Here is a 13,725-nt window from a genome sequence, read left to right as displayed (position 1 = left end):
GGGGGCGCGCGGGGACCTCTAGGCAAGCATCCCGGCTGGCTCTGGCTGGGGTGCGGTCTTCGTTCAGGCGCGACCCTCACAGAAAAGGCAGCCAAGAGTAGAGGAGCACGCGGCGCTCCGGTGAAGCCAGGGAGGCAGGGGCCTCTGCCCCGGGTGGGGAGATCAGTCCCTAAGGCTAAGGCGCAGCGGAGAGGGCACAGAGCCTGGGGGCTCGTGGAGGGCGCCACCACTATATAGCAGTGGCCCCCAGCCTTTGGGCTGTCCCCCACTCGAAGTCTTCATTCCTGTACCTTTGGCCTCAGAGTCAGGGAGGGGCCCTGGGTGGACAGCTGGTGCCTCTAAGGATGCCACTAGGGTGGGACTCTTAGGAACTGCTGCCAGCTGCCAGGGCCCCTTTGGAAGAGGCCCTCCTACTTTCCCTGCCCACCCTCTCCCTCAGCCCCATTGGCTCCTTTTTAGTTCCTTTGGGCAGTGGTAGGCACAACTGGCAAGATGGGGGGGGTCTCCAATTTGGCACCAGAATATCACAGTCCGCTGGTGGCGACTGCTCACGGACCTTTCCCAACTGCCAGTCCTCCTGGCTGACAAGGAGGGTGGGCCAGCGCCGCTGGACGAGGCCCTGGATGAGGCTGTGCCGGAGTACCAGGCACCAGGGAAGAAGACCGTGCTGGAGATTCAGCAGCTGGACCCAGAGGATGAAAGCCTGGCCAAGTACAAGCAGGCGCTGCTGGGGCCCCTGCCACCTCTCGTAGGTATGGCTGGGCCTGGGCCTGGAGGGCAGTGAGCAGGTGGAGGGAAGGGGCAGGCTGGGCAGACCAGGCAGGGCATCCTGTGGACGCCATTTCTCCTCAGACCCAAGCCTGCCCAACGTGCAAGTGACCAGGCTGACGCTGATGTCTGAGCAGGCGCCAGGGCCCATCACCATGGACCTCACAGGTAGCTCTCCTCTGCAGCCCACGTGCCATCTTTGGAGTGGAGACCTCTTGGGACCCCCACGCCTATCCCGAGCCCTCGGGCCCATCACCATGGGCCTCATGGGCACCACTCCCCGTGTGGGTGCTGCTGGGCTGGGTCTCAGCCCATCCCGAATTCACACCGGCCCCTTTTTTTTCCATACCAGGGGACCTGGCTGCGCTGAAAAACCAGGTGTTTGTCCTGAAGGAAGGTGTTGACTACCAAGTGAAGGTTACCTTCAAGGTAAAGGCAGCTTCAAGGTGGGGGTGGCAACCAGCCATAGCCCAGTCCCCCAGAGGAGCCCCTTAACACCCTCCATCCCCCAGGTCAACAAGGAGATTGTCAGTGGTCTCAAGTGTCTGCACCACACCTACTGCCGGGGCCTGCGCGGTGAGGGCAGTGTGGAGGGCAGCCTGGGGGTTGGGGGGGTGGCAGGCAGAGGGTAGCCCCTGACACCCTCCCCTCCCCCAGTGGACAAGGCCGTCTACATGGTGGGCAGTTATGGCCCCAGAGCCCAGGAGTACGAGTTTGTGACGCCGGTGGAGGAGGCACCGAGGGGCATGCTGGTGCGGGGCCCCTATGTCGTCAGGTCCCTCTTCACCGATGACGACAGGACCAACCACCTGTCCTGGGAGTGGGGCCTCCACATCTGCCAGGACTGGAAGGACTGACCCCCTCTTGGGGCTCTTGTCCCCCACCTGTCAGCTGCGCACAGGGTCCCCACGCATTCCCCACCCCCTTGGTCAGTGACCCCCCTCAAGTCCCCCTACCTGGCTCTGTGCCCTGACTCCCATTAAAGGTCGCCCTGCCTTGCTGCCCTCCGTGTTGCCTTTTTCTGCCTCTTCCTCCCTCCAGGGGGTGCCTTTCAGCTTTATCGTCCCTGCGAGGGGCCAGGGTGCCACGTGTCGGTTACTGCTTGGTCCCTGGTCCCTTTATCTGCCCCGGCCTTTGGGGCCTGGCACCGCCATGAACAGCCAGTTCCTGACTGTGCTGCTGCTGCTCCTGCTGGGGGTCTCAGGCCCATGGGGACAGGGACAGGATCCACAGGGTCCCTTGGAGGACCTCCCAGAGGAGCCACCTGGGGAGGAAGTTCCCAAAGAGGAAGGGGTTTTGGTGCTGAGCGGCCGCACCCTGAGCCTGGCACTGCAAGAACACCCGGCCCTGCTGGTGGAGTTCTGTGAGTGTCGGGGCGTGGGTGCTGGGGACCACAGGGACCTCTGGGGCTTGAACCCCATACCACTCTGCCTCCTGCACCCTAGGGTTTCCACAAGGGCCACGGGACAGGAAGGCTTGGACGGGGGCGGGGGGTGTAGGCAGGGGTGGTAGTAATATTCATGTCCCAAGGGGAGAAAACCCATGCCCTCCTGCTTGGACAACTGTGGCTGCATGGTGATGTCATTACCTTGGGGGCCACTTTTCCACACTGCTGGTAGCGTGGTCTTTCTGCACACTGTGCAAAGGCACAGCGTCCAGGCTGTGTGGCCATGTAGGTCCTTGTGGTGTGTATCTTTTCTGTTTTTGTTTTTTCAGTACTGGAGATTGAACTCAGGACCTTTACACTGAGCTAGGCTTTTTTTATTTTGAGACTTAAGTGGCTAAATTGCCCAGACTGGGCTCCCACTTGGCAATCCTTTTGCCTCAGCCTCTCAGAGTGCTGGGATTACAGGTGTGCACCTCCACACCTGGCTCTCTGGCACATATTTTCATATTACTTTACAAATGTCAAAGTCGTTCCTGGCTGGCAGGCCTTACAGGTAGCCACGTGTGTCCCAGGAGGCCCAGAGAGGACGCTCCTCAAACTCTCCCAAACCTTGCTGTCCCTTGTGCCCTGAGTTGGGGCCTTGAGACTCTGCCATTCTGGTGCCCAGGCTCAGCTGTGGTTGAGTCAGGGTGGTCCCTGAAGGAAGATGTGAGCAGGACAGGCTTGCTCCTCATTAGACCTGTGGGGAGGGACTGCGGCTGGGGCCCTAGAGGCCTGGCGCACTCATGGCCTCATCCTCTAGACGCCCCGTGGTGTGGGCACTGCCAGGCGCTGGCCCCTGAGTACAGCAAAGCAGCCACTCTGCTGGCGGGCGAGTCAGCCCCAGTTACACTGGCCAAGGTGGATGGGCCTGCAGAGCCGGAGCTCATGAAGGAGTTTGGTGTGACGGAGTACCCTACCCTCAAGTTCTTCCGAGATGGGAACCGCACACACCCTGAGGAGTACACAGGTGTGGGCGGGCCTGGTGTGGCCTAGGGTGGGGCATGGTGGAGGAGGATTGGGCCTAGGCTGAGGGGACTCTCCACAGGACCCCGGGAAGCTGAGGGCATCGCTGAATGGCTGAGGCGGCGGGTGGGGCCCAGTGCCGCACACCTCAAGGATGAAGAGGGCACCCAGGCATTGATGGATGCCTCAGACGTGATGGTCATTGGCTTCTTCCAGGTAAGAAGGGGCGTGTGGGCCGGGCCTTGGAGCAGTACTGGTGGCACCCACCCACCCACCTCACAGGGCCGGGTCTGCAGGACCTTCAGGATGAGGATGTGGCCACCTTCCTGGCCCTGGCCCGGGATGCTATAGATATAACCTTTGGCCTCACTGACCAACCACAGCTCTTCCAGAAGTTTGGCCTCACCAAGGACACAGTGGTCCTCTTCAAGAAGGTGGGTCAGGGCTGAGGTGGGGGCCAGGGTCAGGGCTGTGGCTCTTGCTGACCCTCCCAGCATCCAGTTTGATGAAGGGCGGGCTGACTTTCCAATGGATGAGGAGACTGGCCTGGACCTGGGGGATCTGTCTCGCTTCCTGGTCATACACAGCATGCACCTGGTCACAGAGTTCAACCAGAAGGTAAGTTTAGCTACAGGTACAGGTGGGGCCGGTGGGAAGGGCCCATGGGAGTTGGGAGCCCCTGCAGAGGTGTGTGGGTAGGGGTTGGGAGTCACAAGACCCCACCCTGCAGACATCCCAGAAGATCTATGCTGCCCGGATACTCAACCACCTGCTGCTGTTTGTGAACCAGACACTGGCCCCACACCGGGAGCTGCTGGCCAGTTTCAGGGAGGCGGCTCCCCCCTTCCGGGGGCGGGTAGGTACTGGGGGGCCAGGAAGGAGGGGCCACTGGGCACTGGGACCTGCAACATGGGTTCCCTGCTGGCAGGTTCTGTTTGTGGTGGTGGATGTGGCTGCCGACAATGACCACGTGCTGCAGTACTTTGGTCTCAAGGCCGAGGAGGCCCCCACCCTGCGCTTGGTCAACATTGAGACCACCAGGAAGTACGCACCCACAGACGGGGGGCCTGTCACTGCAGCTTCTGTGGCTGCCTTCTGCCACTTGGTCCTAGGCGGTGAAGTCAAGGTGTGCGCATGATGTTCCACCCAGGGGTAGGGGAGGGAGGGGCACAGTGCTCTAGGAGCCTGACCCTACAGAGCCCCCAGTGAAGCCCCGCCTTCCTCCAGCCCTACCTGCTAAGCCAGGAGCTTCCCCCTGACTGGGACCAGCGGCCTGTTAAGATCCTTGTGGGCAAGAATTTTGAGCAGGTGGCTTTTGATGAAACCAAGAATGTGTTTGTGAAGTTCTGTGAGTGCCAAGGGCAGAGGGCAGGGGGTGGGGCCGGGAGGATGTGGTTGGCCAAGCCTGACACCCCCTGCAGATGCCCCATGGTGCAGCCATTGTAAGGAGATGGCCCCAGCCTGGGAGGCGCTGGCTGAGAGGTACAAAGACCACGAGGACATCGTCATTGCTGAGCTGGATGCCACAGCCAATGAGCTGGAGGCCTTTGCAGTGCACGGCTATCCTACTCTCAAGTACTTCCCGGCGGGGCCGGGTCGGAAGGTGAGGCCCACCCAGGCACGCCACCTATGACTGACTGGTCAGGCTGTGGCCTAGGGATTGCTGAGGCTGCCAGGCCTCCTATTTCTCCTCAGGTGATTGAATATAAAAGAGCCAGAGATCTAGAGACGTTCTCCAAGTTCTTGGACGCTGGGGGCGAGCTGCCTGTGGAAGAGCCCATGGAGAAGCCTGAGACTCCTTTCCCGGTGGGTGCCTGGGACACGTCCTCAGGCAGGGTGGGCTGGGACAGAGCCTTGAGCTGAGCCTCTGACCTTCTTAGGAGCCACCAGCCAACTCTACCCCGGGGACCAAGGAGGAGCTGTAGCCACCCTAAAGCATCTCCCAGAAGTTTTGGGGCACTCACTGGAGAGAGCTATGTGCTGTGAATAAAGGAAAGTTGGTCCTACACTCTGTGTGGTTCCTGAGCAAGGCTGCAGCCTGGCCCTGTCTCAGCCACCTAGGGCTCTTCCCTGTTGGATGCGCTCCAGGTGGGCAGGAAGGAGGCCCTGGAGTGCAGCTGTGACTCTGCCTTCTCTGCCACCTCTGCCACCCACAGGATCCGCCCCCACCCCACTATGCTCTCCTTTCATTCCAGGTTCAATGGCGCACCCACCAGCCAGGCCCCACTGGCCACAGAGAGGTGCATCCCACAGCCTAAGCAAGTTCAAAAACTGTTTTATTTGTTATCCAAGTACCTTTGAAAAGATAATTGTACAAGTCATGGCATGAAAAATGGGCTTTGGGCAGCCCCCTGCTGGCCCTGGCCTGAGAAATGTACATATTTACATGGGCCCTTAGAAAGCAGGGACCCGGCCCGTTGAGCTGGCAGCTGGACAGGTGAAGGAAGGGCCGAGGCTTCAAGGCCGCTGGCTTCACACAGTGGCAGGCAAGAGACGAGCTGTGTTGAAGGCACTCGGTGACGTGTACAATCTACAGAGGTCTCTGCAGGGCCCCCTGCACCAGGCCTGGGCCCGACTGGGTACAGTGGGTAAGTCCCACAGCATGCAAGGCCTGCAGTAGGGGCTCCAGGCCAGATGCCCTGCTCCGAGGACTCCAAGTATTGCTATGGGGTGGGTGGGGCTCCCACAAGACAGGCGCCTGTGGGACCAGGAGGCGGACCCACCACTCAGACACAGGCAGATGGGGGCACACCTGGGCCTTCCCAGGATCCACGTGACCACGCACAGTATGAGCAGCTGCGCAGCCCTATGCCACCCCCACACAGCAGGCTCTTGGGTACAAGGTCACTGCTGGGCTGACACTGCTGTGTGCTGCAACGTGTGTCCTAGCTGTGGCCACCTGCTGCTCAGTCCACCTTCTCCACCTTGCCAATGATCTTCTCCTCAAAAACAGGCAGCACAGCCTCGTCTTCTCTCACTTCTTCAAACACCACTCCACAGTCAAATTCATCACTCACTTTCTTGAAGTAATATCTGGGGACAGACAAGAGCCACAGAAGGTTAAGCACTGAGGACGGCCAGCCCCTCCCCCGTGCTCAGGGAGGGACAGCTGTCTATGCCTGGGGCCACCGCCCAACCTGTGCATGCTTCTCCCAGGCCCAGGTCAGCCCCGCCTCGTGTGTCTGCTGGACCCACCTTGGGGCTGGGACCATAGCTCACTAGGAAGTGCCTCAAAACCCCTGGCAGCCTTGCCCTGGGTTCTAGGGTGCTGCAGGGGAGGAGTGGCAGCTACATGTGTGCCCCCACTCAGCCAGTGCAGTCACAGGGGATTTTCACAGCCATTCACTGAGCAGAGGACCAACCTGCCATGGGCTGGGCTGAGTTTAGCAGTCTTGGCCCTGTTCAAACATCTGCCCTCTGGCTCTCCTGCAAGGCCCCAGCTGCAGTGGGAAGGCTAGGCACCTGCTGTCAGGTCAAGCCAGCATGCACACGGACCCACCTGTTTGGGACTCAGTTTCCCAACTTTTAAAATGGGGGTCCTGCTGGGCATGGTGGTGCACACCTGTAATCCCAGCACTCAGGAGGCTGAGGCAGGAGAATCGTTGCGAATTCGAGACCAGCCTGGGCTACTAAGTGAGTGCAAGGCCGGCCTGAACTGCATAGTGAGACTCTGTCTCAGAAAGATAAAAAAACAAAAGACAAAACAAAAAGGTGGGGGGGCCCTGACACCACCCACTCCCCACCTGCCCAACTGAGAGAAGTGTCCAGGTGCACATGAAGACTAACAGGGCAAGAAATGGTCCCCTCCCACATGGCCAGCACAGGCACCTCCTGACCCCCTTCTCACCTGTAGCTGCCTTTCTTGGTCAGCAGCTCCTTGAACTGGCCCAGGGTGACTGCGTGGCCCCTCACCAGAGTCCGGTATGGGATGGGCTCCCCACAGAAGTAGTAGGCCACCACGATGCTGTCACATGGCTGGGCACTCCCACCGCCCATCTTCCTCTGTGATTTCATCCTGGGTAGAGAGAGTGGTGTGTGTGTGCTGGGGGGTCAGGCCTAGATTCCACGAGTGCCCCTCCAAGCCTCAGGGTGCCCACAGAGGACAGGGCACCCCAGGGTGACACCTGTCAAGACACAGTGTCCACTGTGCCAACTCTGTGCCACACAGTTAGCTGACTCCCTGGGGCATGTACACTAGGAGCCCCAGGTCTGGCTGGTCAGTGGCACTCTCCACTTGATTGTGTGATGTGGGCACACAGCTTCTCCAGATTGTCAGGCCAAGTTGCTGGCCCACACAGCGCCACCTCCAGAGAGGCTCACCTGCCCATACCCTACTAAGACTGAGACCTAAACTTCTCAAGACATCTGTAAGGGCAGGCATTGCACAACTAGGACTGTGCCCAGGTTTCTGAGTGAATTGCCCACAGGCCACAGCCTACCAGACCCCTAGAGCCAAGTGAGGCCGGCGCTGCCTCATGCCCAGGCTAAGGGACCCTGTCCTGACAGTTTGCATGGCCACTTGGTGTCAGGTGACTGGCAATGTCCTCCTATCCTCCACCTACCCCAGAAGCCACCCCAGGAACCAGGGCCCCGAGTAGGTGGGTATGCCAGAAGCTTTCAGAACCAGCCTCAGGGCAGAAAGGCTACACAGGGGCTCATCTCCCTCAGCCCAGGCCCAGTCTCAGGCCCAGTGAGCCACCAGCTGTGTCTGTCTACTTTGCACACCAGGCTGCCAGGCACCTGCTTCCTGGTACCTTCCCCCAGCACTGTATCTTCAGAGCCCCCTTACCCTACAGACCCTCTTCTGCAGGGAGCTGGGGGCCAACTGAGGAGTGCCCCAGGTACAGCATCCTGCTCAACTCTGAAGCACAGGAAGTGGGCAGTCAGCAATGTCCACACCACCCATGCATGGCCATGGCAGGTGGAGGTGGTGGCCTCATTCTTGGCCCTGAGCAGTCCAACCATCCAGATGCTACCGTAAGCGAGCTGTGCGAGCTCCATGGTGCCACTGCAAGGGCATCACGCTGCAGCTCACACCCCATTCAGGACCAGCACTGGCCCGCGAGTCCTGGACTGGCAACCTTGGGAGGCAGCGGCAGAACAAGGGGCAGGCTGTAGTGCCCATGTGTGGACACTGGCCCTCTACCACCATGCCAGACAGCCCTTGTTCCTTGAGGAGACAGGAGGGAATACTAGGGTATCCGAACTTATGTTCCACAAGAGTTGCTCCACCTCAGGACCTGGCTTGGGCCAGGCCAGGCAGGCAGCACTGAGGGACCCTCAGGCGCACGTACTCTGTCTCGGAGAGCTCCAAGTCCGACACGGCTGGCACCACGCTCAGCATTGGCGTGCACGCTGGCCTGACACAGGCACGTCCCCGCTGCATGACCGCCTGCACGTACCTAGGGGACAACCCGCGTCAATGGGGAGGCGCCGTGGCCAGTGCGCTACAGGACCTCCCGCCAAGCTCTCCCACTCTATGAGGTGGATAAGACACCAACCCCTGTTAGGCCTTGGCTGGGGTGACTCCATTTGGCTCAGGTACCCACACTCATTATTCCAAGGTTCCTTGGAACACACTTAAGGGAACTGCTGATCCAGGTGCTAGAAGCTGCCGCTTCTAGGGTGGTTGACTGTTCACCTGGCACAGGGCCTCTTGGAGAACATGTCTGTCTGTGCCCCTCTCTAGGATGGACTTGCTAAGGACAATGTGGATAACAGCTCTGGACGGTGTGGTGACAGCTCCATCCGCATCCTTGGGACCCCATGCTACAACAGAGGTCTGTTCTGAGGTTGCCGCACAGCAGTGCCTTTCCACATGGACCCTATATCTGGGTATGCCATTGGGGATCCAGAACCCTACCTGCCTGGGGGCCTTTGCCCCATGAATCTGGAGCTGCTGATGAGAAGCCTGAGCTCTCCAGATGGACGAATAACCTAGTGACTCCAGGTTTCCGCATGGATGTGCTGAAGCCCACTGCTGAGACCTCACAGAAAACTGTGCCCCAGAATACGCAGTGCAGAGCAGTTTTCGTGGCTCAGCACAGAATGCACCACCACCTGCCCCAAAGGGCCTAAGGGGCCAGTAGGAAGGGCACACGCAAGCCCTGCCCTGACCACATTAGGCCTTGCCCCTCCCCCAGGTCCCACCAATGATGCCCCACTCCAGTGCTCTTGGCCTTCTAGATCACAGGCTCCTGCCAAACATGTGCAGTTTCTTACACAGGGCAGGCAGGACAAGAGCAGAGGTGGGAGATAGCTGGTGGCAAAGTCATCCCTAGATTCCAGTTAACTTTAACCCTTTCTGGCCCCAAACCCTGTGCAGATTGAGCCTGGAGGGGTTTGTGATGACCTTGACTGGCTGGGGACACATGCAGGCCTCTGCTGTGCTGAGCCCAGGAAGGTCCCACATGCTGACACCAGTGCAGCTGACCAGAGCCACACAGTGTGCTGGATTCCAAGAAGTAGGTCAGACTCCAGACCTCAAATGACCCAAGGTGGCTGAGAGCAGCCAGCACCTTCCAAGGGAAACAGCGGATGCTGTGTGCCCAGGCTCCCAGGGCCCAAGTCAGACACCCCACTGAGACCTGGATCTACTTGGGGATTTCCATGAGTCATAAAGTCCAGAAGACTGACCTCAAGGCCCAGACAAGAGGGTAAGAAGCCTCATTCTGGTCTGGACAGAAAAAGCTGCCACCTGGAAGAGGAGGTATGCCAGTGGCCAAGGTTGAGACCCTGAAGGCCAAAGAGGGCAAATGAGGAAGGGCTGGAGCCTGGGATCTGTCCCGGGAATTTTACATCCCATGTATTTCAGCACCTTCCACTTGGCTGCCAACGGAGGCAGTCAAGACACTCTAGGATGGCCACCAAGCTCAGCATGCCCAGAAGCTGCTGACCACCTGACTTTGTAACTGGCTGTTCCCGCCACACTGGGGATTCTGCAGCCTCCCATACAGATCCTGCCATGAGCAGGAGGAACGACTCTCCTTTTCCCCGGCAACAGTGAGAATGTTCACTATCCCAGCCCTTGGCTCCATGGTGGGGACATCTGGGTTGTTCTCAGCTGGTGTCCCAAAGGCCCTTTGTGTGGTTCTGCAGTCACATCACAGCTACGCTGCCCTACCTTTGCTTGGAAGACAATTTACTGGCTCGCTTCTCTTCTTCCTCCAGACGTCTGCGGGCTTCCTCCAGCTGGGTCAGGGGGTTGGGGGCTGGGTTGGGTGGCATTGTGGGGTCTTGAATGAAGAGATGAGAGGGCTGGACAGAGTTGCGAAGCTGAGCACTGACCCAGGGATGCACAGCCCCAGGGCGCTCGATGGACAGGGGCCTGGAGTTCTCGTGGGCCTGCTGCTTCCTCGCCCCAGACGACCTTGGGAAGCAAGAGAAGGTGTGGCAGCATCTGCCTCCTAAAGTAAACACTACCCTTTCCTGCAGACTTTTTTTGAGACAGAGTCTCAATGTGTAGTTCAGGCTGGCCTTGAACTCACTATGTAGCCCAGGTTGGCCTGGAACTCATGGGGTGATCCTCTTGCTTCAGCCTCCCTAGTGCTGAGATTACATGCGTACATCACCACACCCGGCCCTGCGGACTTCTTCACAGCTTTATTGAGATAAAAATTATATATAGAGTTTCTCTAAAGATATCACTTTTACTGCTTTAAAAAAATTTTTAGGGCTAGGGTACACTCCAGTGATAGAACACTTGCCTAGCATGCATGAGCCCTGGGTTCAATCTCTCATACCACAAAAACTTGTTATTGACATAAATGCTCATGGGGGAAAAACTGGCATACATATATATAAATAATCCACAGTACCATAATTTAGAAATAACTAATCTGGCCTAAGTCTAATCAAATAATTTCCCCCTTGACATTATCACCAGTGTCTCTCTGGTTACTAACCCCTGGGGAATATGTCCTCCATCAGGGAGGCCCTCCAAAGATGTGGGCCTCCTGGCCAGGGTGAAAGCTCAGCCCCTAGGACAGGTATAGCCCAGGACGGACAGCACCAAAAGTGGGACTCCGGCTGTAGGCTCCTCCTTCAGGCAAAGCACTACCAGCTAACCAGACACCTCTCCCTCTCCAGGAGCAGGACAGGGCCTCATCTGAAGCAGCCTACTCTGAAGGTGCCACCTAGTACGGGCCGTCTGTGTGTTCACTCGTTAGTACAGAAACTGCCATTCAAGGCAAGTGAGGGGGACACAGCCTGCTCTTTGTGAAAATCCACAAGACAGAAATCTGGAGAAACGAAGAGCCACTCTTCACCCAATTGGAGTTGGAAAGGACCCCCTAGAGAGACACAGGCAGGGTCGGTGGGGTACCTCCCCACAGTGCTCCTTGCCGCACAGGGAGGCCCTGGCCCTGTCATTCTCACAGGAGGTCTAAGACAGGAAGGATACTTCCCTCTGGCCAGGTGGGCAGCCTGGGTGGGGTGAGGGGACCTCCTGTGTAGCACTAAGAATGAGCACAGGTACACGAGGTGACACCCACAGACGAGCCCCAGCCGGTGTAGCACCTCTGTCCACAAAGCAACCTCTGTCCCCCAGGCTGGAAGAGCACATGTGAGGACTGAACCTTTTCTGCTTGCTTAACTTCCCACATGGCGTGCTTCTCTCAGTGGGAGCCAGGGTATTCCCTGAGTGCCTGGAGTCTCACTCTGAGCACGACCTGCGCCCAGCAGGCTCACGGGAAGGCGCTGCTCACCCGTGGCCGGCTTTCCTATGCCTGCTGATCTCTTTCTCCCCCTCAATGATCCACTGCATGATCTTCTGGTTCTTCTCCGCATCCTCTGTGGCACCTGGCACCTCCGTGTTGGTGCTCTTCCCGGAGTCAGCCTTCTTGGCATTTCTTTTGGAGGGCACACCTGCCTTCCCACTGCAAGAGCAAGACCTGGGTTTATCCTGGCCTTCCACAGAGTCCCCTACCCCCAGCTCCTCACACCTAGGTGAAAGTCCCGTGCCCCACTCTGCAACCTATGCTGTGGTCTGTAGCCTGCTCTGTCTGCAACGCTGGGGAGATAGGAGCTGTCCTCATCGCAGCCTCCTGTGCTCTTCTCACCCCACAACCTAGATACACTGCCCCCCACACTAGTTTCCTGTGGCTTTTATAAGGGGAGCTCCAGCCTCCTTGGGGGCATGGCCGTAAGCCCTAGCTTTCCCCCAGGCCTTCAAGACCATGGCACAAGCAGAGGACACCACTGTGCCCACCACCAAGGCATGAGTGGTGCAGGACTCACCTGTAGGATGGGTCACTGGCATTGGGGGTGGCACCTGTGTTTTCTGAATAGCCACGGGGCTTGGCTGGGTGGCTGTGTGGTTCTAGGCCCCACATGCTCTGGACCCTGCGGGTGGCCTCAGCCTCGAGCTGCTCCTTGGGTCTGGCTGTGCTGTGGTGAACGTGGTGATGAATATGCCTGTGATGGTGCAGGCCAGCAGCATCCAGCTTTGCCCCAGACTTGGGCATGTGCTTCCCGTGCCCTGAGGCTGCTCCCCCCAGCATAGCCATCTTGGCCACATGCCCACTGTCCGGGGAGCGGTGGCCTGGCCCGGGTGACTGGCAGCCAGGTGTCCTCATGACCCGCTGCACATGTTCATCCAGGATGCTCTCGGGGTTCTCCTCATGGGCGTCCCGTAGCCCAGTGCACCCCATGTCCACACAGCGGGGTGGGAAATGGTGCCAGGCCGGGGCAGAAGGCAGCTTGTGACTCACTCCTGGGGGCCCAGAGGGCAGGTCACCATCCTCCCCTTCCTCCTCCTGTGGGGAAAGGGCAATGTCAACACCAGTTGCACGACAGAAGCATCAGATGTGAGGGGAACAGGCAAGGGAGGAACCTAGCTGGCAGCGGGCCATGTCCCAGAGGTCAGGCCACAACATGTGGCCAGGCCAGGGGCAACCATCTGACTGGGTGCTTGCTGTGTGTCCAACCTCCGAGGGCTTTGTGAGCCTGCTCTGATCTGCTGCCCCACTTGTCCCAGGCTTGGCCGCAGGCCTAGGGCAGTGGGGCAGGACAAAGAAAGACACCAAGGGGCCAGTCAGTGGCTGAGGACACTGAAGGAGCTCTGCCTAGGTTTACTTTTGTATTTCTCAATGAAGTGTTTCTTTTGCTTTCTTTCGTTTTTTTGATGCTGGGACTCAAACTCAGGACCTCATGCTTACCAGGCAGGCGCTGTACCACTGAGCTATATCCCTGGCCCTTAACTGTTTTCTTATTACTTCATTTTACTACCACATATATTTTGTACAATACTTGTTTCAAAGTGAATACTGCCCCCTGTATGTCAAACTCTTTTTACTTGTCCTACACATGTGTCTTGATAAACTCACACTAAGCACAATTTCATTTTATTATCAAAGAGTCAAAAGATACTGAACTATCCATAATGCTTATACCATTTGATCATCACTTTATTGTTTTGTTTGTTTTTGTTTTTTTACGGTACCAGGAATCGAACTCACAACATCATACTTGCCAGGCAGGTGCTGTGCCACTGAGCTAAATCCCCAGCCCCTTGATCATCACTTTAATTCCAAAAGTCCCATCCTGTATTTATTTTCTTGTTGAAT

The 13,725-nt window shown here is 58.1% G+C and overlaps 3 protein-coding genes across 5 annotated transcripts in view; 2 read left to right on the top strand and 1 right to left on the bottom strand.

The window, feature by feature from the left end:
- Nucleotides 1-572: 572 nt before the first annotated feature.
- Arhgdig (Rho GDP dissociation inhibitor (GDI) gamma) lies at nucleotides 573-1,769 on the top strand (the record flags this gene model as incomplete). Its single annotated transcript, XM_013517745.1, is given in 5 exon segments — nucleotides 573-752; nucleotides 853-936; nucleotides 1,121-1,197; nucleotides 1,281-1,344; nucleotides 1,426-1,769. Coding segments are annotated over 5 exon segments (605 nt in total), but the record flags the coding sequence as incomplete, so codon positions are not given.
- An 83-nt stretch (nucleotides 1,770-1,852) lies between these two features.
- Nucleotides 1,853-5,157, top strand: Pdia2 (protein disulfide isomerase family A, member 2). 2 transcript variants are annotated; one of them, XM_005391661.2, is made up of 11 exons: nucleotides 1,853-2,131; nucleotides 2,958-3,164; nucleotides 3,243-3,376; nucleotides 3,457-3,594; nucleotides 3,662-3,778; nucleotides 3,891-4,016; nucleotides 4,089-4,286; nucleotides 4,388-4,508; nucleotides 4,582-4,763; nucleotides 4,856-4,966; nucleotides 5,041-5,157. In XM_005391661.2, exons 1-11 carry the CDS (start codon nucleotides 1,921-1,923, stop codon nucleotides 5,083-5,085), a joined length of 1,590 nt encoding a protein of 529 aa, XP_005391718.1. In that variant the 5' UTR covers nucleotides 1,853-1,920; the 3' UTR covers nucleotides 5,086-5,157. The 2 variants fall into 2 exon arrangements, with proteins under 2 accessions (XP_005391718.1, XP_005391717.1); XM_005391660.2 differs by having other exon boundaries at nucleotides 3,891-4,286.
- A 261-nt stretch (nucleotides 5,158-5,418) lies between these two features.
- The window catches only part of Axin1 (axin 1), a 52,574-nt gene continuing 44,267 nt past the window's right edge, over nucleotides 5,419-13,725 (bottom strand). Inside the window, exons 6-11 of one of the 2 annotated variants that reach the window (XM_005391658.1) lie at nucleotides 12,398-12,915; nucleotides 11,866-12,036; nucleotides 10,284-10,529; nucleotides 8,455-8,562; nucleotides 7,008-7,175; nucleotides 5,419-6,193 (exon numbers count right to left, since the gene is read on the bottom strand). In XM_005391658.1, coding sequence (XP_005391715.1) covers nucleotides 6,067-6,193; nucleotides 7,008-7,175; nucleotides 8,455-8,562; nucleotides 10,284-10,529; nucleotides 11,866-12,036; nucleotides 12,398-12,915 — 1,338 coding nt within the window. In that variant the 3' untranslated portion in view covers nucleotides 5,419-6,066. The remainder of the gene's footprint in view (nucleotides 6,194-7,007; nucleotides 7,176-8,454; nucleotides 8,563-10,283; nucleotides 10,530-11,865; nucleotides 12,037-12,397; nucleotides 12,916-13,725) is intronic. The other variant, XM_013517744.1, reaches the window with a different exon arrangement.

This window comes from Chinchilla lanigera, unplaced genomic scaffold (genome assembly GCF_000276665.1).
Source record: "Chinchilla lanigera isolate Chin_1 unplaced genomic scaffold, ChiLan1.0 scaffold00041, whole genome shotgun sequence".
Taxonomy (NCBI): Eukaryota; Metazoa; Chordata; class Mammalia; order Rodentia; family Chinchillidae; genus Chinchilla; species Chinchilla lanigera.
Note: the sequence above shows the minus strand (reverse complement) of the source record. Positions and strands in the feature narration are given on the sequence as shown.